The sequence below is a fragment of the Branchiostoma lanceolatum genome, chromosome 2 (genome assembly GCF_035083965.1).
Source record: "Branchiostoma lanceolatum isolate klBraLanc5 chromosome 2, klBraLanc5.hap2, whole genome shotgun sequence".
Classification (NCBI taxonomy): Eukaryota; Metazoa; Chordata; class Leptocardii; order Amphioxiformes; family Branchiostomatidae; genus Branchiostoma; species Branchiostoma lanceolatum.
In genome coordinates this window covers 32,278,576-32,302,309 of record NC_089723.1, presented here as the reverse complement: position 1 = coordinate 32,302,309, position 23,734 = coordinate 32,278,576, and the positions used below count along the sequence as shown (strand labels likewise).

Genomic DNA, 23,734 nt, shown 5'->3' with positions numbered 1-23,734 from the left:
GTATCCTGGAAGGATTTAAATCCCAGAAAGAGCGGTTTTGTGTTTGTGTTGAAATAGCTATAATGTACAAATAACACACGGACACTGGATTTCCAACGCCAGGTTTATTTCAACACCATCGCAACTTAACAAACATCTCCACTTCGTCACCTGACCGCCCTGATTCACAGTCCAGATATTGTCACTCCTCGTGTTGTTTTTTTTCAATTGATGATCAAAACCTCACGAAAACTATTCATGCAAAACACAACTTGGCACCACACAACACACTAGTGTTTGAAACAACTGGCAAAAATTGATTTTTTTTACTACTTTTACGTGGGCATAGCATTGCAGCCAAAAGCTTCTCAGATCTATGTATAATCACATTACTATTATAATAATAAAACAATAAAGAATCTTGAAAGCAACTTGAATGGTACGCTACACATTGATTTGTGCCTGATTTTAAGATCACACTCATCACGGATGCACATGTCTTCACTCAAAACGAGAATGGGGACCTCTAGTCGGTTGACACGTCATGGTGAACTCAATATTCGAATACATTGGCAATATTCTGAAGCAATATTTGTGATATTTTCCCATATTCAACATCAATAAAATAGGACTTACCAACATCGCACGTAAATTTTCAATGGTTATTGACCCTGGTAATTGCTATTGCTAGCAGATAGATGAATAGTCAATGATGATTATGTCTTAAGAAATGTGCCTTCAAAAATGCTTCCCAGGAACCCTTAACTTTGGCCTCCCTAACATTGCCTTTCCAGATGTCACGTGTGTGTTGGACCATCAGGTTTGTTCTACTTGTGCTGCTGCAGCCTTTATCAATTCCTAACAGCTCTTCTGCAAGTAGTAATTATAGTGGTCTACTTTAATTTCTCTCATAAGTAGCGCTGTCGAAATACTTGTTGTCCGAAGCTGCTAGATCAGATGCATATGTTTCTTTGTCATCTACATTGTCTCCTACTTCGGAAGATGAAAAGAAAATTGCACTGTTTTGCTAAGTACAATTGCAAAGCATACTAATAAAACTGGTCCGGATTCAGTAGAACTGTTATAAGCAAACCCTGTTAAAACGCTTTAGCTAGTAGCTAATCATAACGATGCTATAATATGCATAATTATCTTGAACTTAAACCCTAAACGTGTGAACTATTTCACATTAGATTGAATCAAGGACTGTTTTCTTACTACATCGCATATTATTGACAAGAATCCGCTGTGGCTGCGACGATGTCTTGATGTCTTGATGTTGCTGACGTCACTGTATCTCGCCATCATGTTCAGCCTTGTTCTTTTTACGACCTGTAAGATACATCACGCCTGTGAGATATTAACATTAAAGGCACGCCTGTAGTACTGTGGTATGGCGGTAACAATGCATAAAGAACACCTTGGTTCGTGAACATCTAGTATTGTTTCAAATTCTACCTAGCTGCTTAAACCAGATTCCTCTCTGTGATGAAAGGAATTTGGCTACATCATGATCAGTTGATGATTGTTTCTGCACCAAGACTTGTGTTCGAGACCATGGCCAGGTAATTCTGTAGTCTTCCCGAGTTTTTTTATCCTGATTGTTCGAGAGACTGGTAAGACATTATGGTTTAAGAAGTGCTTCTGAGAATGCGTTTAGCCCTGCTATCCACATAGTTCTGCTGAAGTAATCTCTGACGCTATGTAAGTTAGCCTAGTTGATCAAGCAAAGACATCCCATATCACTGATTCCTTTTGGTAACGCCTCTGGAAAGAAGCCCTCTTTTATTGAGTCTTCTTATCCTACAGTGCGTCGGAACACGTCAGGTGGCAGGCGCGTGATCCCGGTGTTGTCGCAGATGACGCGCGCTAGTGTCACTCGGCTGATTTGGGCACGCTGTGCTGGCTTGAAGACACGAGCACCCTGATACCAAAACCTGGACACGGAAAGACGGTACCGTGATTAGATTTACGTTAGATAATTCGTATAAATGGCATTATCAGCATGGTTTCAGCATTTTCCCTCACAAAATTCCCTCTGGACCTCACATCGTATCTCGTTTTTAGATTTATGAACATTTTGAGTTGAGCTTCCGTAAACAAGTGCATGTTGAAACTTATGTTCAACCTAATTTCTAATAAAAATATGGACTTTCACTGCAAAGATACTTCTTTGTACAATGAAAAGGTAAGTCACAGAAATACGCTCCAATACCACTTAGAATCACAGTCCTACTTTCCTTAACAGAAAGTCTTACAGTGCGATCTGTTTTTACGTACTTCTAAGATCCTCTTGCACAAATCTTTCATCCTGTCATTACCTGTCCCCGTCGCGGTGTGCCTTGAACTGCTCCGCCATCATGCACCTGAAGGTCGGCCCAACTCTCGCGCCGTCCTCGTGATCCTCCAGCTGGGCTGCAGGCCAAAGGTCAATGTTGTTGACGTCACCATATACGTCAGCCAGTGTGTCACGTACGTCTGAGTTGGAGAACTCACCGGCGAGGTCGTCAAAGGATTCTGCAAATGGACATTGAAATGAAAATGATTGTATTAATTAAGAAAATGGCATATTATCCAACCTAAGCCCAACCATGAATATTCCAATAATATTCAAACCGATTACAATTTGTTTTACTTTTGTCTTATAATCATAATTAGATGCTATCATTTACATTTTCCAACTTCCCCTGCTTCCGATGGGGTGGAGATGACAAAGTCATTTTTATAGCTAGTCTCTGCTACTGATTGCTAACAAAATGTGCCATGTGAGTACATCTACACACCGTGAAGTCTTGTGAAATAACACAATAATAAGGTCATGTAAAATTACGGAAGATTCTAAGGTCCTCGTTGCTCTTCTGCTAATCTGCCTAATGGTTGTCTTTGAACCAATGTTACTACCAGAGTTTAAATAAGGATAAACGGTGGTCAAATTCAGGCTTTGAAACTCCCATGTCCAACCGAATTCGAACCTTGTTCTTCGATGTTCGATCTGACGTAATTCGATTCGAACGCGTGTTCCATTTGGCGTAACCTGCGGTCATTGCAACTTTCTACTGTAAACACTCGCTGTCGGCCCCTTTTTCAATATTTTTGCATCTATGCCTCTAACCTGCTCGAGGGAGGTTGCAGAAGGCTCTCCAGTCGTTGTAGAAGGGAATACCGTGGTCACGGCCGCGCTGAGTGTTCAGGGAGGCCAGATCCAGCGCTATCTGGTTCTTCAGAGCGAAGAGGTTCTGGGACAGCTCCTCGTGCATTATCTAATAAAGAAACAACGACAGTCTTGAACATGATTGATGTTACGCTATCCGTCGTTCTCATCAATGTTCACACATTCATATGTGCACCCGGGAAGATTTACAAAACAATATGTCTAATAAGATGATTAGACAGATTGCAACTGTAGATACTGCATGCCCTGTTAACGTTGCTCTGCATGTAGTTGAACCAATATATCTTTACACAGGTAAACTACTGATTACATGTAATTAGAGAGATTCGGGACCTCTACTTCGGGGTGGATGGGTAATTATTATGGTTACCTTCACAGAAGGGTAACCATATTGTTTTTGCTCGTTTCCTCTTCTTCTTCGTCTTCTCCGTACAAATAGGGTCAACGACCTGAACCAGACGGCTGTCACCATGGTTACTGGTAAACATCGTGGTGTTCCATTACATAATGTAGCAACACGCATCTTAGTCTTCTTTTCCCCACAAATAGGGTCAACGACCTGAACCAGACGGCTGTCACCATGGTTACTGGTAAACATCGTGGTGTTCCATTACATAATGTAGCAACACGCATATCTTAGTCTTCTTCTTAGTCTAGAGTAGCATTCAGACGAACGAAATTTAGATGACTCTAGTCTTACCTCATCAAAAACGCCTGACCGTTCCGCCAATGGCGGCGTGGCCGAACCTGAAGGCGGCAGTCGCGAACTCGTTCCGGGTCGAGGGGTTCACGTTTGGGTTGTATCCGGCGTATTCCCCAATCTGGTCCATCCCTGAATCGGCCATATAAATCGGGCTCTTTATGTATCAGATTCTACCATTCGCATCAAACCAACATGTGCCTAAAGGGGCCCGGCATTGCTGGATGTTATGTTAAACTTGTAAGGGCTAGAACCCCAACTAGTGCAGAAATAACAATGTTGAAGAAAAAAATATAGATTTGTTTTAGAAGATAGAATAAGCATGACACGAGGAGGACAAGAACCACCTACCTATGGCACATCCAATATCAAACTTTCTAAAGAAGGTCATAACCACAAATAAGTTGCTCAGACTCAAAGGAGAGAATTCGAAACCACCATTGCTATATATATATATATTTTGACCATATATACATATATTTATTTACATATATGGTCAAATATATATATATGGTCAAAATGGCATCAAAATGCTACCTCTTTGCCCAAGGATCTTGGGCAGGTACTCGGTGAAGGTGATGCGCTGCATCATCGCGCCGACGATCTTACGGGCCTCCTGGTAGATCTGCTCCCCGTTCGAGTGCGGATTGATACGCTTCAGCTCCCGGGCGAGTCGGTTGTGCTCGCGGAGCCAGATGGTGTGTGATGCGATCAGCGTGTTGACCTCATTCGCCCTAACGTCGCCCGCAAGGAAGCATGGGACGATGTTCTCTCCATTGGGGTTCTATAAAGGTAGTTAGCAGAATACAGTTTTCGGCCTATGGCTATGGGGATTTCTTATGTTTAGAGCCACGTTTGATATCGGAGTGCACTGGAGAAGTACGATAACAAATGTGCTTGAATTTAGGGTGCAAGCTATAGATGTGAATAAATGTTAAACTAGAGATGTAACATTTGCACTCACATACATTATGCTTACCTTCACATGTTCTAGCCTTACAAACAACTGCTGTGTTCATTCTTTAACTCAAACACATTGGATATATGGTGAGCAGCCCCTCTCTCAAGTTCTGTAATGCTTGTGGCTACATCATGTAATCGAACACCACGATGTTTACCAGTAACCATGGTGACAGCCGTCTGGTTCAGGTCGTTGACCCTATTTGTGGGGAGAAGATGAGGAAGATGCTTGTTGCTACATTATGTAATTAAACACCACGATGTTTACCAGTAACCATGGTGACAGCCGTCTGGTTCAGGTCGTTGACACTATTTGTGCGGAGAAGAAGAGGAAGAAGAGGAAACATAGCAAAAACAATATGTTTACCTTCTGTGAAGGTAAACATAAAAACAAAACAATTCTGTCTTCGTATCGGCTTTTCACACCCTCTTTGAAAGAGCGCTCTGCGGAGGTCAATTGAACTGCAACCGGCCCATCCCAAGAGGCAGTTGTGTAATTTATACACGAACTAAAAAAGACGTCGTCACTATTCAAGACATGCAGTCTCAAAGATATATTCCTACACCGCACAGCACAGTTTACACTTGAATGCCTCTCACATGTGACTTTCTATCCAGTCTTCAAGAATTTTGGCCATACTATTTTTGTACCCGCGTCATAGACCACCAGGGGTCGCGGATAAGTACTGTTATGTGTTCTTTAACCTGCACCGCAGTTTGTGTTAGGTCAATTAGGGCAGTTGAGATTCAATGACTACATTAAATGTTGAGGCTTCTTTACAGGGACCGGTCAAAATGAGTACGTCAATCTCTTTGCGACTCAAGTCTAAACAGAGACGACTTGTTCTCTAACATTTTTCGCAATTTTTTGAGTGTTTGATAGGCTTCTATTCTTTGTGACGCGTACTCTGATTGGTTGCCACTGACCTGACTGCAGGAGCTCACCGCCTCGTTCTGGTAAGGAAGCAGGTCCATTCCTGAGCTGATGTCTACTTCCTCCAAGTTTACGCGCAACAGACCATCATCTGTACTGAAGTCTCGCAGTCTGACAAAAAAGACGAAAACAATCACATTAATGAGGCCCAAAAAGAGCTCTACAATGATCAACATATAAGCCGCTGAAAGTGGGATAATTGTCAACGCATAGAGATACGCACGTGGCTAAAACCCATATGGGAATGGTAAAGTATTTCATACTAGTGTTCGCAAGGAGGTTTTCGTACTTCATTGGTGATGCAACTGGAGCGAGACTGCGGGTTAACAAAAGGTTCTAAATGCCATTGTCAATTGAAACTCCGCCGTTGAACGGGCAATCTAATGCATTTATGCTGGATCCATGAATGAAAAGTATTGCACAGCTACCAATGATCATGGAATGTACAGTTTTTAAGCTGTTTTTGAAATTTATGTGCATGTGCGAAAGAGGCATCATGGGATCATTCAAATTTTTTGTCTGAAAATGGAACCCATAGGAATCCCTTGAAAAGTTGTGAAAACCTGCAGAATCAGTGGGTGATTTTAGACTATGTTAGATAGGTAGGGAAACTCACGACTGGGCAACGTCTGAGGTCTAGCCGTAGACGTTGGAGGCGTCGATGAAGCTGGTGATCTGGTTGATCTGTTCGCGGGGTTTGAATTTGTTGAAGATGGTGGACGTCTCTCCTGTTCCGCACACGGCGCTGGAGCGGGTGAACGGCATGCAGGCCTGCGGAAGGGGCGGGAAATCATGAGGATTAAATTAAGAGTCGTAAGATAGATGTCAACCCCAGCCTTTGATTTCATCCAAGTACGATGTCTCACACGATATGTCTCTGGCCTTCTTTAAATTAAGTAGAACCATAGCCATACATTATCTTGAATGTTGCCTGACCCAAAAACCGTACTGTACATTTGTTTAAAGTGAATCATGCCCTGTACCTTATCCAGAACGTTGTCTATGCGGGGGTCGTTATCAGGAATGAGGATGGGGAAACACGGCATGATGTTGTCACAGGTCTCTGAACACGAGATAGCGTCCATCCTGAAAAGCATGGTAGCGGGAGGTTACAACAAGACATGCCTGCAGCGCGCGCGATAACCAAAATGCTGTTTGAGGAGAGGAATAGAATTTTTTGAAGGGTCTGCTTTTGTTATGCGAAAAACAAAAAAAAGGACAATTAAAGCCAATGGGTCGAGTCTGAGTTTTACTGCGCTAGTCGTCTGTCATAAAACATACTATTATGGATATACTCATGTCCCGAAATGATTCTATTGGTTGGGAATGTAGATAGATGGGCTGTACTGACCCAGGTTTGGGCATGGTGAGCCCCACATCGGTTGGGGTGAGGTCTGTATCGTGGTCCAGGAACTGTCCCCACTGAGTCAGCATGTGGGTGTAGTCAGGATCCTCCACGTTTGTTGGCGTGGTGATCAGCTAGAGAAACAACATTCCGACAATATGATCAGAACTGCTGTCAGTGGATTGTCATTCTCTGTTCCAAACTTAAGGCCATGTCGTCTTTTTAAGATCGCGGCAAAGAATGCCGACGATTCTTTAGAAAAAAATCACGAATACAAGGTCTTGTCTTCCTCAAGTGGTAATATGTTTAAGACCTACTTCGTTGGAAACTTGGCGGACGCTGGGTAGGGTGAATCCGATATACTCCAGAGACTTGTCCCAGCCCACGGGTGCGTTCAACTGATCCTCGTAGATGGGCGGCAGGAAACGCTGGAAGGGTGTGAGAGAAGAGCCCCACAGCTTATTCTTCCTGTTGTTGCAGGTTCCGTCGATGTTGCGGTACTTTCTGTTGAATCTGGTGGGACAGCGGACCCGGGTCGCGGAGCGTGCGCAGCCGGAGAGGGCGGCGATTTTGTCGAGCTGCCGCCGAGAGATCAGAGGTCTGTTGCCAGGAAGGCCTGTGTAAGACGGGGAAATGTTTTAAGTCATTTTCTGCTGTCTCCTACAAGGCAGTTAAATAGGAAAACGCGCCAATCCAGGTGTGTCGACCGTTGCAAAGGCCGGCAGATAATGCTGCAAAAGAGGGCCAAGATGTCAGGAATGTTCTATTGTACTAACACAATACGAACACAATTTGTTCATCATCCTGTCTATCTTTTGCTTTCAAATTTTTATTCACCAACAAAGACTCTTCCTGTTGCTCCCCTTAATTAGGCCTAAAACCAAATTGACGTGTAAGACTTTCAATGGGAATCTCACCGTTGCTCGTCCTACCCTTGACCCTCTCGGCCACCCGCGCAAAGGTATTCCTCAAAATCGCTGCCGCCCGTGCCTCCCGCATTGCGGACTTGTCCTTGCGAAACAGACTCAGGAGGCTAAATGGGCTCCTTTTCCTGGAAAGTACCACAAATACACAAAATAATGATTATCCATAAGGCCCCCATTCCACTGGGACGGCGCTCTCGCCGCGCTCTCTTGGCCAGAGCGCGGAGCGAGCGCCGAGAGTGCGACGAGAGCGCCGTCCAAGTGGAATGCAATAAAACACCTCGTCGGCACGGATAAAGTTCTCGCCAGTTAACACAGACATTTCCATGGATCCCAGTGTGACAACATAGACCGGACACAGCACGCATGTGCCACATTCACGTACGTTGTAATGGTAGTGATGCTGTTTGCCTCCTGTGTTACCTTTTCCCCCATCATTCAATGGGATCAGTGAAAAGGCCCGTGATAAGTATTGAGCTGTCCGGCACATCTGACCTATACTGGGTACAATCTCGGTAACTGTTACAGCAAAACGTTGGTACTGTTGACACCCTTGTAGCCCCTCTTGCCACGTGAAGAATTCATCTTCCTCTATCAGTAACACAAAATATGCCTGTCCTTCCTTACCTTGTATTGTTTTCGAACTTCTGTATATCCTCTATAGTTGCAAGTAGGGAGGGGATAGCGAAGGGGTCGCCGGGGCACTCTTCCGGGTCATCCTGTGAACCTACAAACAACGTTACATGCATCTCATTGTATATTTTTTTGCCGAACATATCATGACATACAGATTTTAAGAGTCTCCATGCTAAAGACAGATTCGAATATATCTTTAGATGCAACAACCCCCACAAAAATAGGCAACTATATAAATGACTGCTTTGTCATTTGAAAAAATACCGAAACTAATGATTAGCCCCTCTCGATCGTAACATGAAATCAAAGACTTAGCCCTTAGCTATTAGTAATTAGGATGTTAAGTTTCATTCTATACCTCTATTTTGTATTATGTTTAATAGTTGTATCCATACACTGTACCTTGTACAATTGTCGTGCAATAAGGTTCTTCTTATAAAGCGGAATATAATTCGTCGTAATGGCACCATTAGTATTATTAGACTAGAATGCAGAGAAAACTAGAGTTCCACGACCTCATACCTTCGCCAAATGATTTTAACCTTCATGACTGACGTATTAGGAGTGTTTCTCATCAATAATAAACCATACCAGTTGATTGTCGTAAAATATAGCATGTCCAAAGTATCAGCTTAACAAATTATGAGCCTACGGTTATGCTAATATTTATCATCAATTATGCAAAAGAGGCCCTTATTAACATAATTTGATTCAACGATGTTAACATTCACATAACTTCCCGATGCCACAAAAAAAGTATGAAATGTATGAAATTGCCGTCATTTGCCAGTGTGGAATAATATAAGTTACTCATTTAGTATGCAAATTAGGCCCACATTTGCATATTTTCTATATATTAACAGTCCTCTCTTCCTCAATTACAATTTGAATAGTCATATCATGGAACAAAGCGGATTTTTAAAGTTGCCTTATTAATTATGCAAATTAGAATCTGATTTGCATTATTATTGTCCAATCATACTAAGCATCACACAAGCTATCCACATACCAAAAATGATGACCATCCATCAAGGCCATCTTGTTATAGTATTTTCTCATTAATTATGCAAATGAGGTCTTCATTTGCATAGTTCATATCAATTGATATTTCTCTCTTCCTCAGTTACATATGTCACATGTTTCAGAGTCCTATCAAGGAATTTGGCGGATGTATAAACTTTCCTCATTAATTATGCAAATTAGATACTGATTTGCATAAGAAGTGTCTAATCATGGACATCATCACTCAAGCTATCTACCTACCAAAAATCATATCCATCCATCAAGCCCTTCTTGAGTTATTCCCTTTCAAACCTGCTCCTGCAGTTCCAAAAAAGCCGCTAGGGGGCCCAAACCCACACCACATACTCTCTGTCCAAAGATCTATCTACCACTCAAAAATAAGTTCCATTGCATGTCCGGAACACGAGTTATCAAAACAGGAAGTTCCGCTGCAGTACCGTAAGAAGCCGCTAGGGGGCCCAAAATCTCATCGTTTTTAGGTCTCATCAAAACCTACCAACATACCAAATATCAAAAGAATCCATCAAGGCATTCTCGAGTTATGCTGTGCCACTATAAACAAACAAACAGACAAACGCTACCCTCTGCATAACCTTCTCGGCGAAGGTAATAACTGATGTTTTTGTACATCAACAAACTGCATGGTTTCACCGCCTTTCTTCGCCTCCCCCGTAACCACTAGGGTCGAAATGACAAGAAGGCAGAAGAGAAACAAGGTGACGGACGTCATGGTTACCTGCAGAACAAAAGAAATCACGACAAAACGTTATTATATAGATACGTGGCACGCTGGCGTCGTCGCTGCGTCCTAAACTGGATTTGTGTTGCCCTTGACTTTATAATGGGAATATAATTAAAACCCTACAAGAATGGCCAAAATGACAACCAAAAATACCCACAAAGTTAAAAAAGATTCGTTCTTTGTCGATGAAATTCGTTGAGTGCTTTGTCAATTCGATCGACCGCAGCGACGCCGCCAGCGTGCCGCGGGTCCTGTGAGAGGGGGGCTTAAGAGTAAGGCTACGTGGAAAGTTCCGTGGCGTTTCTGGTCACAGGACAGTGCATGTTGGCGCATTTGAAAACAAAGCGCTAAGTCCAAGATTCCATTTCACATCCTTGTTGTTCTGAAAACATTACAGACCATACATCTATCCCGAAGCACGACCCCAGTCCAATTACAGGAATTATGATAGCGTCATAAGTCTATCGACACATCTATAAGATGGCTTATTGCATCCTCATCATTGTCGTTGAATTTTCCTCAATCTTATGTATATGTATACACTTCATTGACTATTGTTCTATTTGATGATATATCCATAGCCCTAAGTACGTACTACAGAAATATGAATGAACATAGAATGACCTAAAGCATTGATTGCAACATTTTTACATACTTTGGTTTCGCAAAATAGTACATTAGATGTGAAGAATCCCGTTTTTTTATTGCCGTCCCAGTCTTGTGAAGATATCACTCCGACTACGCATCTATATCAAAACATAGCTCTGAACAAAAACACTACTGACATCGGCAGCGTCACTGGATATTGAAGAATTGATCGCTACATATTTTGTATACTTTGATCAAAGAGGTTGAAGTAAGATTTTGTTAACACCCACCCACGCAGGTGGAGGCTGTGATCCGGTCTCTATTAATTGACAGATCCGCTTACCATCACGGGAATCAGGACGGACCATAAGGCCCCCATTCCACTTGGACGGCGCTGTCCGCCGCGCTCTCACGGCGACCTAAAATTGGCCAGATCGCCGTGAGAGCGCCGAACTCCTGGAAATCTCTATGGCGACCAAAATCTCAAATGTCAGCAACTTTTTATGAGCGACCAAAGATTTAACCGATCACTCAACGAATTTCAGAGATAAGGAACGAATATCTTTAATGTTTTATGTGCTTTTTTGTATTCTCAATCATACCCTCACCTCTTGCATCATATTTGAATGATAAAATCAAGGGAGAAACAGATTGAATTTTGGTCGCTGCACGGTCGCTCAGTGTGTGTCTGAAGTTATATATATGATTTACTATTTTTTTCTGAGTTGTCTGTGATGTTAACTGTTTGCAATAAATATATTTTATCATTCTTCGTTATAACAGAAACGTAAATCTCAGGATTTTGAAACGCTTTTCGAACCACTGACAATAAGAATTGGAAGGAGTTTAATTTGAATGGAAGCAAGTAGTTATTCACCAATTTGTATTACCCATGAGCAAAACTATGATTTGACCACAAAATTCCTAGAAATTCTAGATAGACCACTTCAAGAATGAAATTTGTTGAAACTACAGATAAGACCATTCAATCATCGTAGAGCGCTCGCTGCGGCCCTTTGATCCCATCGCCATCCTCTGCGCGCTCACGGCGACTGTTTTGGACATGTTCAAAACCATCGCCGAGGTGACGGCGCGCATTGCACGCATGGCGCTCCCACCGCGCTCTTGCCGCGCTCCCACGGCGCTGTCGCCGCGCTCTCGGCGCTCTCACGGCGATCTGGCCAAATTGAGGTCCCCGAGAGCGCGCGGCGAGAGCGCCGTCCAAGTGGAATGGGGGTATTACCAACTCGGACAACTGTGCCCATCGCCCTGGTCAACTCTGCCTATCGCCCTGGTCAACGCGGCCCAACCACGAAATTTACACAAAATGTAGCGAAAACACCCACCCCATAAACAACATCATGCCTGTAATTTTAACATTCTTTTTCTTTTCTCTGTGGGTATTTAGCGACGATGTCTTCATGCGCTGGCGGGCCTGGTCACGTCGGCCCGCAGTGTCCCGGGGCATATGTGCGATGGTCGCAAGCTGAACGTATACGTCTCAAGCGTGACTGCTTACATTATATATGCTTGAAGCAAATACTTTCATAACACCCCTTTCCCTGGAGTCAGATCATATTCATCACCAAAATCATATACTAGTTTATGTAAGAGTTAGATATTACATATACTATATCTTTTCTCGGTGGGTATTTAGCGACGATGTCTTCATGCGCTGGCGGGCCTGGTCACGTCGGCCCGCCGTGTCCCGGGGCATATGTGCGACGGTCGCTAGCTGTACGGTCTCAAGCGTGACTGCTGACTTACATTACATATGCTTGAAGCAACTACTTTCATAACTGTATATTCCACAGACACCCCTTTCCCTGGAGTCAGATGATTTCCAAAATCAAATACTAGTACTGAAGAAAAAAACACAACGTTTCTGCTCACTTTTAGGCGTTTTACCTTACATTACATTACCCTACATTTCGTGGTAGCCGTACTTAGGTCCACCACCAAATGTCTGAAATCATTCTGCGCCAAGCTTTTTTGCTTGACTCCGCATGCAACGTTAACGGCATGCCTCGTCTACTCATTCTTTATCCATGTCTTAAGGTATGTTTGTCATATTTCATAAGAAAATACAGGCAATCAAATATCACGTATTACATCATGAATAAGAATTGTACAGAATACCGGAGGTCCGACTAGATAACAAAATATGGGGGAAATAGCACTATAGCAGCAAAAGTCAAATGGACATTTACATCGTAGGGCATCATATGTTTCTCGGCAATAGGTTTGATATTGCAACACCAAAACCATAGCATGACATAAATGCACAGCATCTTAAACCCACACATGGAAAGAATAAAAAAGGATCCAAATTAAAGAGCTCGTACTAGTACTGCAGTCATCTAACAACAACGTGATAGCCTGGAATAAGTTCTGTTGGAAAAAAAACTATGACAGTACTTTCATCTCTATTTGTGAGTATCTCTGACGTTCCAACGTACTGGCGTATTAGTAATGTTATGCTCCTGAACTCAATGCCGTCATGAAATATGAAGAGGACCATTAAAAGGAATTCAGTCATCTAACAACAACGTGATAGCCTTGAATAAGTTCTGTTGGAAAAAAAAACTATGACAGTACTTTCATCTCTATTTGTGAGTATCTCTGACGTTCCAACGTACTGGCGTATTAGTAATGTTATGCTCCTGAACTCAATGCCGTCATGAAATATGAAGAGGACCATTAAAAGGAATTCAACGGACATTAGTTATGTATAAATGTCATTAATAGATTTCTTACCGACAAGTGTATCTCGTAGGGCACAGGTCAGCTGGGTACTCGTTTGATCCAACAACTGTCCTTTTCCCCTCTCTCTGAGACTCTGACTGCCGGTGTTACATGAGTGATGGCTAAGAAAGGGGGTCTGGTGTACCACGTGATTTCTAGGACTCTTCCGATTGGTTCATCTAGACACCCGTCCCATGATCAGTTAGGTAAAGCGACGTGGCGAGTTCTGTGTCGTTACTCGTCATGGGACGGAGTCTCCGGGTTTGAAATCATAAAGTACCAAGATTCCATCTAACATCCTTGTTGCTATATTGAGCCTTGTTGCTAGCCCACATGAGTCCACAGTCTTCTGCACGTTTGTAATACCCCCATTCCACTAGGGAGGCGCTCTCAACGCGCTCTGCTGCGACCTCAAATTGGCCAGAGCGCGGTGAGAGCGCGCCAACATTTTTGGTTTAAGTAAAGTTTGCGGGGGAAAAGTTCTTTTCTACTTTGACCCACCGTTGTGCAGCCTGCTTATCGAACCAAAGAGATCACTTATTCGGCTGCAAACTTAACCTAAACTAAAAATATGTTAATACGCAACTCATGCGTATGTATGCACAAGAGTAACAGGGGCTTTAAGTGGTCTATCTTGAATTTTGGGAATTTTGCTGTCAAATACTATTTTTGCACATTAATTTTCTATATGTAAATTAAAATCATGGATAATACAAATTGATGAATAACTACAACTATATGCTTTCATTCATATTCAATTCCCTCCAACGGCTACTACGGATAACGGAATTTCTTAAAATAAGGATGGGCCAATTTGAGGTCGCAGCGAGAGCGCGGCGAGAGCTCCGTCAAGTGGAATGGAGGTCTTATACCCCCATTCCACTTGGACGGCGCTCTCGCCGCGCTCTCACGGCGACCTAAAATTGGCCAGAGCGCCGTGAGAGCGCCGGACTCCTGGAAAACGTGCTCAAGTGGAATCTCTACGGCGACCCTTGCGCGCTCTCAGCGCGACCAAAATGTCAAATGTCAGTAACTTTTTATGAGCGACCAAAGATTTCACAGATCACTCAACGAATTCCAGAGATAAAACGTTTTGTGTGCTTTGTTGTCTTCTCAGTCACACCTTTACCTCTTGCATCATATTTGAATGATAAAATCAAGGGGAAAACGGATTCAATTTTGGTTGCTGCACGGTCGCTCGGTGTGTATCTTAAGTAATATATGTATGTTCAACTTGTTTTTTTCTGTGTTGTCTGTAATATAAATTGTTTGCAATAGATATATTTTATCATTCTACGTTTAAATAGAAACGTAAATCACAGAATTTTGAAACACTTTTTGAACCACAGACAATAAAACTTGGAGGGAATTTAATTTGAATGGAAGCAAGTACTTGTAGTTATTCGTTAATTTGTATTACCCACGAGCAAAACTATGATTTGACCACAAAATTCACAGAAATTCAATATACACCACTTCAAGAATAAAATTTGTTTGAACTGCAGTGAAGACCATTCAATCCTCGTAGAGCGCTCGCTGCGATCCTTGAGCGCTCGCTGCGGCCCTTTGATCCCACCTTGGGCGCTCTCAAGGCGCTCACCGCGCTCTCACGGCGCTCTCTCGGTGCTCCCCGCGCTCGCTCCGCGCTCTCTCGGCGCTCTCTCGGCGCTCGTTTTTTGATCGCCATCCTCGGCGCTCTCACGGCGAAGGTTTTGAGCACGTTCAAAACCATCGCAGAGGTGACGGCGCGCATGGCGCGCATGGCGCTCTCACCGCGCTCCCTCCGCGCTCCCACGGCGCTCTCGGTGCTCTCTCGGCGATCTGGCCAAAATGAGGTCGCCGTGAGAGCGCGGTGAGAGCGCCGTCCAAGTGGAATGGGGGTATAAGCAACACAGGCTACTCGAGCATCTCTCTCGTTCAAAGGCAAATCAACTGAAATATGACAAGTATCGAGAGTGTCCTTGTTAAATTTCCTCACAGTCCGTTATGTCCAAAACTTCATGGACTGTTCATCTCGCGCAAGATATACGCACATAGCTCTACTACACAGACAAAAGGAACAACAGCGTCGCAAGATATCAAAGTGGTTGCGACCTATGCATGTTGTGTATGCTCTGCCTTTGATGTGGGCAGTAGATGACATTAGAAGCGAAGAATCCTTGTTGTTCTGTAACATCACAGACACAGATTCATCTCTGATTGCTCCCACAACACATGAATCACGCCCACAGCCCCATTAAAAACATAAATCACAGTATGTATGCGATCTCTAATTGCGGCTTTATAACCAAACGACACCGAGGTTATATATGTTGTTAGATTTTCGTCAGTCTTAGGCATAGAATTCAATGACTATTCTTCCCTTTGATAATATATCAATATACAAAACGCTATTACAGAAAAATGATCACAGCACCGCAAAATATCAAAGTATTGATTGCGACATATTTTGTATACTTTGATGTACGCAGGAGATGTCACTTGAGGTGAAGGATGAAGAACCCAAAGCAAGATAAATCAATCCTCTCCCCCGCACTTTTGATACGCTAACTATTATATTCCATTACACGTGGACAATCGTACTAATTGAGATTGGCATATCTTATGCTAGGGTCACATTTCCTAACCGGGGCCCGGCCGGGCTGTTTACGGAAACGAAAAATCAAAGTGTATGCCCATACATTTGCACAAGCTATGCTCTTAAATAATTTTAGGTACGTTTTGAGTTTTTGTTGTATTTTATATCATACTTTTCGTTCACAAGGACTGCCCGGTCGGGCCCCGAATGGGAAATGTGACCCTAGCATTAATGAGAGAACATATACAAAGTGATAGTGTGAAGCTGGTCATTTTCACGGTGACAGATTTGTGTTACGGTTTGGTTACAATACTTACTTTCAAAATGGAGTCGCACCGTTTTAAAAACAAAGACCAGAGAGTTCATTTTACATCCGTATTGCCGTGCTTCTGTCCCAGTCTTATGAAAATGTCACTGACTGCACATCTCCATCAAAAAATATTAATTTCACAGAACAAAAACAATGTTGGTACCCCAAGATGTTAAAGAATTGACTTCAACATATTTTGTATACTTTGATGTACGCAGACGATGACATTAGGTGCAAAGAGTTCACAAGTAGATTGGCTATAAGCCGGTACCCATATCATCTCTCTGGAGATATGATTTTCACTGAACAAAAACAAAAGTGGGATTGCAAGATATTGAAGAATCGATTTCGATATATTTTGCATACTTTGATGTACGCAAGACTACAAAGGAATGGGATAGGGTATAACTCGGTACCCATCTCTCTCAAAATGTTGTTTTTACTGAACAAAATCAATGCAAGATATCAAAGAATTTTTGCGACATATTTTGTATCCTTTGATGTACGTACATGTAGGTGACGACATAAGACGCAACGTGTTCTAAGGTAGATTGACAATAACCTTGTCTAATTTACGTGCCACCACCTAGGTCATTTTATACTAGGTGCTCGAGCGTGTGATATTGCAATTATAAGCGTAACACTACGTTAAGATATCGTTGAAATGTCATTGTTTATCTCGAGTTAAAGGCAACCTAAGCAATATTAGCGCGCTGAAAGTCATATGTTCAAAATCAATTTTTTTCTGATTTCTGTCCATAGTAAGTTTAGATAACACTATACCATCACATATCGACCATCATAGAGCAAAAATGTGATGTCGTTGTGTGGTGGTAACTCATTGAAAATCTGAGCACTTGGAGGCCAGCCATCATTTCAAATCTTCCGAACATGCACGATTCTGACCGATAAATCCCGAACGCATCCGAAGAAATGATCACGTGGTCATGGCTCAATGTCCTTGGGCATTGTGACGTCACGCGGCCGGAAGTTACCGAAAATTGTCGACAGGAAACCGTTACGGCTGGATTCTGGGCTGATTTTTTGGGGGACCCAATAAATAAAATACTCCTTTTGTGGCTTGCTTCTGTGCTATTTTTAAACGCCCAAAGTCTGAAATAATGATGCAGATGTGCTAGAATGGGGAAGCATATGTCAGTTTCAACCTCACAAAACAGAATTGTTTTCCCCAGAATATTTCAAGTTTTATCCCCTGAAATCGCTTAGTACACACGAAAACACGCACACATGCACACGTACATACACACACATTGAGGGAGAGGGAGAGAGAAAGATAAACGACAGAGAGACACAAACACACCCGACCGAAAACAAAGGCCAATGTGCCCCCTGCAAAAGTCTAAAATATCAACTACTTACTGAATCTTATTTGGCTCGTGAACAGGGCCAACCGACTTTCCCTGGTGTCATGTGATACAACAATGTCACCTGGCGATTGTTGTCCGATCGCCACAGGAGTGACTAATACAATGTACTAGACGATAGTGGAGGACAACCTCGGGACAGTATCCCAACCTCATTGAAAACTACAAGGAGATAACAGTTGTTCATATGATTTGATGCGATTTATGACATCTTGTTAGGAACAATGACTAATTAATACTAATCAAACAATTCGTAAAATGATGCATGATATTTTCCAATCACATTTTGATGGAATCAGTATCAGAACTAATTGAAGAGGAAATGCATAGAAATGTGAGGGCATAAAACATCTGTTTGCCTTGCCACAAGAACTTACAATAGACTAGCTACATTGTATAGTGTTATCTTATTCAGTTCAAGATGAAGGAAATACCCATTGAAACCAAACATGTACATTTACAACACTTGATTTATTTGTAGCATCGAAATTAATACAAGTACATTCGAAATTCATACATTGACACTTTCTACTTTGTCTTTTTTCTGTCTCTTCGCATCGCGGCCTCTTGTCCCGCCAACCGTAACCCCAACCCTCGGAGGACGTGTCGAGACAGCGGTTTTCACGACGGACCCTCTACTGTGAGCACATTGTACTTTCTACGTGGACATGACCTATCTGAAGTACTCCGACTACTTAACTCAAATATTTAGCCCAGTGATTGTCTTTTGTCAAACCTACCGTGTTTCGGGGGGCCATGCCATTTTCATTCCACACAAATTTGATTTATTTGCTATTAAATACAGTAGAATCCGCTTAACTGCACACCCCATTTGCCAGTGTATTTGGTGCAATTATCCGGTTGGTGCAATTATGCGAAATTGCCCAGCAGGACCGGTAATACACTGTATCATACAGGAGGTGAATAGTTTATAAACCTCAGTGTGCTGTATGAACTTGTTAGTACGCATTTAGATGTTAGAAAGCTTTCGTTATACAAGTACAGTGCGGTAACACAGTAGATTCCACCTCTTGTTAAGCCGGCGTCACAATTCATGCGAGCATCGGCCGATTTTGAAGATCGCCGGAAGCTCGCCGAATTTCAAATTCGCCCGAGCGTCGACCGTATTTTTCGCTGAAAACCTGCCCCGTCACAAATTGAACGGAGCTCGGGCGGCGTCCGTCGAACACTAATAATCATAAATCCCACATAAGACGGTACCATCTCTTGGACACGGACGAAGTCAGAATCAACTGACCTGGTAACAAGCTCATATTTGGACCAACTTTACTTTCTGACTTGTGGCAAATCTGAAGGGTATGAGTGAAGTGTGCGGGCACACTGAAAATAATAACATCGACAGGAATTTTGTTATAGACCAATCAAAATAGTAGCGCAGGGGCCACAAAGTCAACAGATCAGTCGTTTAACCCCGATCCAGACATTTTCACAGAATGGAAATCGGGCGATACTCGGGCGACGCTCGGACGAGGGTCGGCCGAAGCTCGGGCGAAGGCGTCCGACCTTCGGCCGACCGTCGCTAAGCCTATCGACGCCCGGCCGACACCTGGGCGTGCTTCGGCAGATAGTCTGCATGACAACGTCCGACGTCCGTGCCTGAAATATATTTCCCCGATGCATAATTAGTGTCTACAAGAAAACATGGCGCCCAGGAAGGCCAAGAAAAAGCAGACAGAACATGTAGAGGAGCATGTAGAAGAACATCCACCAACTGTAGTGGAGCAAGAAGAGCCCAAGGACAAACCAAATCTAGAAGACGCAATCGCCGACTTCTATGAGGCGAATAAGGTCTTCTACGATAAAGGTGATCCTCAGTACCGAAATCGGGAGAAGAAGAGGCTCCTCCTGGCCACCTTTTGCAACGATTATGGGATGGGGATCAAACGTAAGTTCTTTCCTTTTTGTGGCCATGCTTATTCATTTTATGATGGTAAAACAAGGTGTTTTCCACCTTGAGAAAAATGTTGTGTGTGTGCCATAATCAATTTCACTTTTGTTGTTATTTTGTCGTCGACACAAGACTTCAGTGTTTCACTCCGGACCGTTAAACTAATTGTCTGCCTTTTTTTGGGTCCACAGCTGAAGACGTCACGCGGCGTTTCAAATCTCAACGTACGGAGTACGTGAAGCTGAAGCGGACTAAGAAGGCAAGGTCAGGCTCAGGCCGAGTCTCACTAACCAGCCTCCAACGCTGGAAACTTGAACGCTTCCAGTTTCTGGACCCGTACTGTATCGACCATCTGCCAGAGGACCTGGGATCGGTAAACATTTGCCGTTTGTCTGAAATCTAGTAATGTAATCTTCCATCTATTAGGCGGATACAATGTCGTTTATAACAAGTTTATCCTCTAATTATGCGCCAGGTTCATGTCACAGTAGGTGAGGAAGACGAAACCGAGATGGTCGAGAACGAACAGGTGGCGGGAACATCCACAGGCGGGGTGACTCCCTGTGGGTCTTTCGCCATTGGGTCTGGAAAGGGCCACAAGAAGCGTCCAAGTCCAGGTCCAAATCCAACGGACCCAAAGAAAAAGGGCCCCACAACTTCGAGCCTGCCAGAAATCCTGGCCAAGTTCTTGGATGAGTCGACTAGGGAGAAGCAGAGGGCACAGCAGGAGGTACAACGTTGTGTTTCTACTTTATTATATTCGGTATTTTGGTTATTTGTATACACTCACCTCCTTACTCTATGTATGCATGTTAGAAAATTAATATTGATGTTACGTTTTCTCCCTCTGGTACAGATGGAAAACATCGCACTTCAGGAACAACAGCCAGTGGACGAAAGGGTGGCATGGGGCCAGTGGCTTATGTCCACTTGCCTCAGGGTGCCATCAGCGCACTTTCAGCAATATCAGAGGGACACCTTTGAGGCAACCCTCCGCTGGATACCCAGGGAACCGACAGCACAGGCAAGACCCCTCTCAGGACCCTCAGCCCTGCCCCCTCCACAGATCCTCGCCTCTACCCAACATACACCACAACCGACCGCGGCCTTTGTCCAGCACGAAGGGGACCAACCGCAACATGTGTTGGGCTGGATGCCGCCTGCCCCGCAAGCAACACCGGTTGGCGTTGTCAGTATATACTTACCTGTTAAGTGTTGCTTTTCTTTACATTTGAACTTTACCTTTCCATCATAAACTATTTGGTACAAACTATAACTTAACAATGTTTCTCTTTATTCACTTCCAGATGACCACCTTGCTCGACCGTACGGCTACGACTTCTTCTATGACTACGGTAGAGTCCCGTGACGCCATTGACAAGTCCTTGGAGAAATAAGTAATTAAACACATCAAAACAAGAAATATTTGATGTTTGACCAAGTGATATGAAAAACAGTGTTATTTCAGTTTGTATTTTTACGTTATTAATTTCAACTTTGAACTTATGATTCATTTTCTATACAAAGAAGTCATGCTTCATACAATAAAGCTTTAGTCCAACAACACCGAGTAGTCTTTTTTTCTGCCACACAATCGATGAGTGTTGTGAATCAATAATTGAAATGGGAGGTCTTTCACACAGTTCGAAAACTCATTTGTCCTCTTGAAATGGAAATTGTACATGCTTCTAGATCCGGATGGCTGCTTCCTGCCAGGGAACTTTGCCCGCCTGACTGTTAACGTAGTGCATGAGGTACTGGCGTAGCTCACGGCCCTGTCGTGTGCACCGCTCGCCGGTTGATCCCTCCCGCTGACAGTCGTCCAGCACGCCGACGTTTCGCCATGACCCTGGCACAATCATTCCATCGACGTCCTGGTCCACATCCTCATTCCTTAGGTTAGGGTACCTCGTACGCAAGATGTTGTGTAGCACCAGGCACCCCTTTGTTACACTTTGGCCGTTGTCTGGCAGGACGTGCAGAGTTGTCAACAGAACCCTACGACAGAGGAATATGAAATATTGTTAGGAAATTGTGTTATGCAGTATTCCGGTCATTATACACAAGCAATGTAAAACGACAAATATTGAATTGTAACAAGCATGCCTTCATGGCTGTACGTACCTGAAGGTGGAGGCTAGAATGCCGAAGGCATTTTCGACGACACGTCTCGCCCTTGACAGCCTATAGTTGTAGACCCGTTTGTCGTGGGTGAGGTCTCTCAGGCTGAAGGGTTTCTGTAGCCAATGACGAAGTGGGAATGCATCGTCCCCTACTATGAAGAAGGGGGTGTCTCTGTCGTCGCCAGGCAGGGGTTCGGCAGGAGGCAGACCCAGGGTGCCCTCTTGTAGGCTGAGGCGCAGACTGCAGACCTGAAAGATGGCTGCATCGGACCGCGCGCCCTCCGCCCCAACATTGGCCCAAAGGAACTTGTATTCAGCATCTACAAGGGCCATGATGACGATGGAGTGAAAGCCTTTGTAGTTGTAGTAGCGGCTTCCAGCTCTGGGGGGCTTCCGTATTGCCACGTGTTTCCCATCTAGGGCACCACAGGTATGAGGGAGGTTCCATCTGGAACTAAACTTGTCAGCAACATCTCGCCACTCGTCAGGGTTTGATGGTGTAGCAAAGTGCTGCTGCCTGTATTCCTCAACAATCGCGTCGCACACCTCTGGCACAAATAGAGAGATCGTGTTGTGTGCGACGCGGAAGGAGTAGGCAAGAGAAGCGTACGAGTTCCCTGTTGCTAAGAAACGTAGAGTCACTGCAATCTTCAGTCCTGGGCATATGGGGAGGCGGTTGTTGTGACATTTCGTGATCCTCGGGGACACTCTCGCCAGTAGCTCTTGGAACATATCAACATCCATGCGCATGTAGTTTTTGAAGTCGCCCTGCGACTCACGCATGAGTTCATGCAAGAGAGTGTCATACTGACCAAGCAGTACACGACGCTGTAGCCATGGTTTTACCCAGCACGTTCGCTGGCGTCTTCTAGCGCGGCCCTCCTGAAAGTCTTCAGCCAGTAGTGCAGCTATAGCTACTACAAACTGCTCACGATGGTGCAGATGATCAAGCCGCAAGCGTAGGTCCGCAATACGAGCACGACGGAGCCTTTGCGGTGGGATCAACTGATGTTGTGGCTGCTGCATACTGTGTACTCAAAATGAAAGCTCAAAATCGAAATCAGGTGTTCTGCATGCACAGGTGTCAACTTGATTTGCAGCTGACGGGGAGCTCGGCCGGAAGCCGTCCAAGCTCCCGCCGACACCAGCACGACGCTCGCCCGAAGCACGCCAACTTTTCTAAAGTCGGGCGGAATACCGACGACGGTCGTCCGATACTGGTCGGAAGCCCGAGCGAGGCTCGCGCGACGCCGGCGAGTTCGGGCGACATCCGCCGAACAAAAATGGTTCGAAGATCGTCAGATACCCGCCCGACTATTGGCCGAGCGTTGGCCGAGCGCTGGCCGTTGCTCGGGCGAGCTACGGGCAACCCGTTGACGAGCTGTGCGAGTTCAAAAATCGTCGCCGAGGCCTCGCTGAATTTAAGCGCAGCTTCCAGTGACCCGCGAACGTCGGCCGAGCTCCGAAAAATCGCCCGAAGCTCGCAGAATCGCCAGGACGTCGGTCGTACTTCGGCCGAAAATCGCCATTTGGAGCTCGCCGACAAGTCGGCCGAGCGAAATTCTTGATTTGTGACGGGGGCTTTAGGGCCACGTTTATGCATTGAAACGGTAAATTTCAAATTCTCAGGAGAAACATCTCAGGACACAGTGAGTGAAATCAGTAAGCGCCAGAGAGGCCCC

General features: G+C 44.1%; 4 protein-coding genes across 4 annotated transcripts in view; 1 reads left to right on the top strand and 3 right to left on the bottom strand.

Moving 5' to 3' along the window:
- Positions 1-4,951, bottom strand: part of LOC136426647 (peroxidasin-like) — a 66,770-nt gene extending 61,819 nt beyond the window's left edge. The window contains exon 1 of the mRNA XM_066415364.1: positions 4,831-4,951. The gene's annotated coding sequence lies outside the window, so the exon portion shown is untranslated. The remainder of the gene's footprint in view (positions 1-4,830) is intronic.
- LOC136426982 (peroxidasin-like) lies at positions 1,778-8,155 on the bottom strand. Its single transcript, XM_066415701.1, is given in 11 exon segments — positions 1,778-1,916; positions 2,301-2,496; positions 3,092-3,239; positions 3,862-3,983; positions 4,389-4,635; positions 5,739-5,856; positions 6,362-6,516; positions 6,729-6,831; positions 7,097-7,224; positions 7,408-7,706; positions 8,023-8,155. Coding segments are annotated over 11 exon segments (1,722 nt in total). The 5' UTR covers positions 8,090-8,155.
- Positions 8,156-20,010: 11,855 nt separating this feature from the next.
- Positions 20,011-21,485, top strand: LOC136426669 (uncharacterized). The gene is made up of 4 exons (XM_066415432.1): positions 20,011-20,302; positions 20,405-20,659; positions 20,786-21,118; positions 21,237-21,485. Exons 2-4 carry the CDS (start codon positions 20,441-20,443, stop codon positions 21,324-21,326), a joined length of 642 nt encoding a protein of 213 aa, XP_066271529.1. The 5' UTR covers positions 20,011-20,302; positions 20,405-20,440; the 3' UTR covers positions 21,327-21,485.
- Positions 21,486-21,617: 132 nt separating this feature from the next.
- LOC136426980 (putative nuclease HARBI1) lies at positions 21,618-22,835 on the bottom strand. Its single transcript, XM_066415700.1, has 2 exons — positions 22,054-22,835; positions 21,618-21,927 (listed from the first exon to the last, which is right to left on the bottom strand). The coding sequence occupies exons 1-2, from the start codon at positions 22,833-22,835 to the stop codon at positions 21,618-21,620; spliced, it is 1,092 nt and encodes a 363-aa protein (XP_066271797.1).
- Positions 22,836-23,734: the final 899 nt, after the last annotated feature.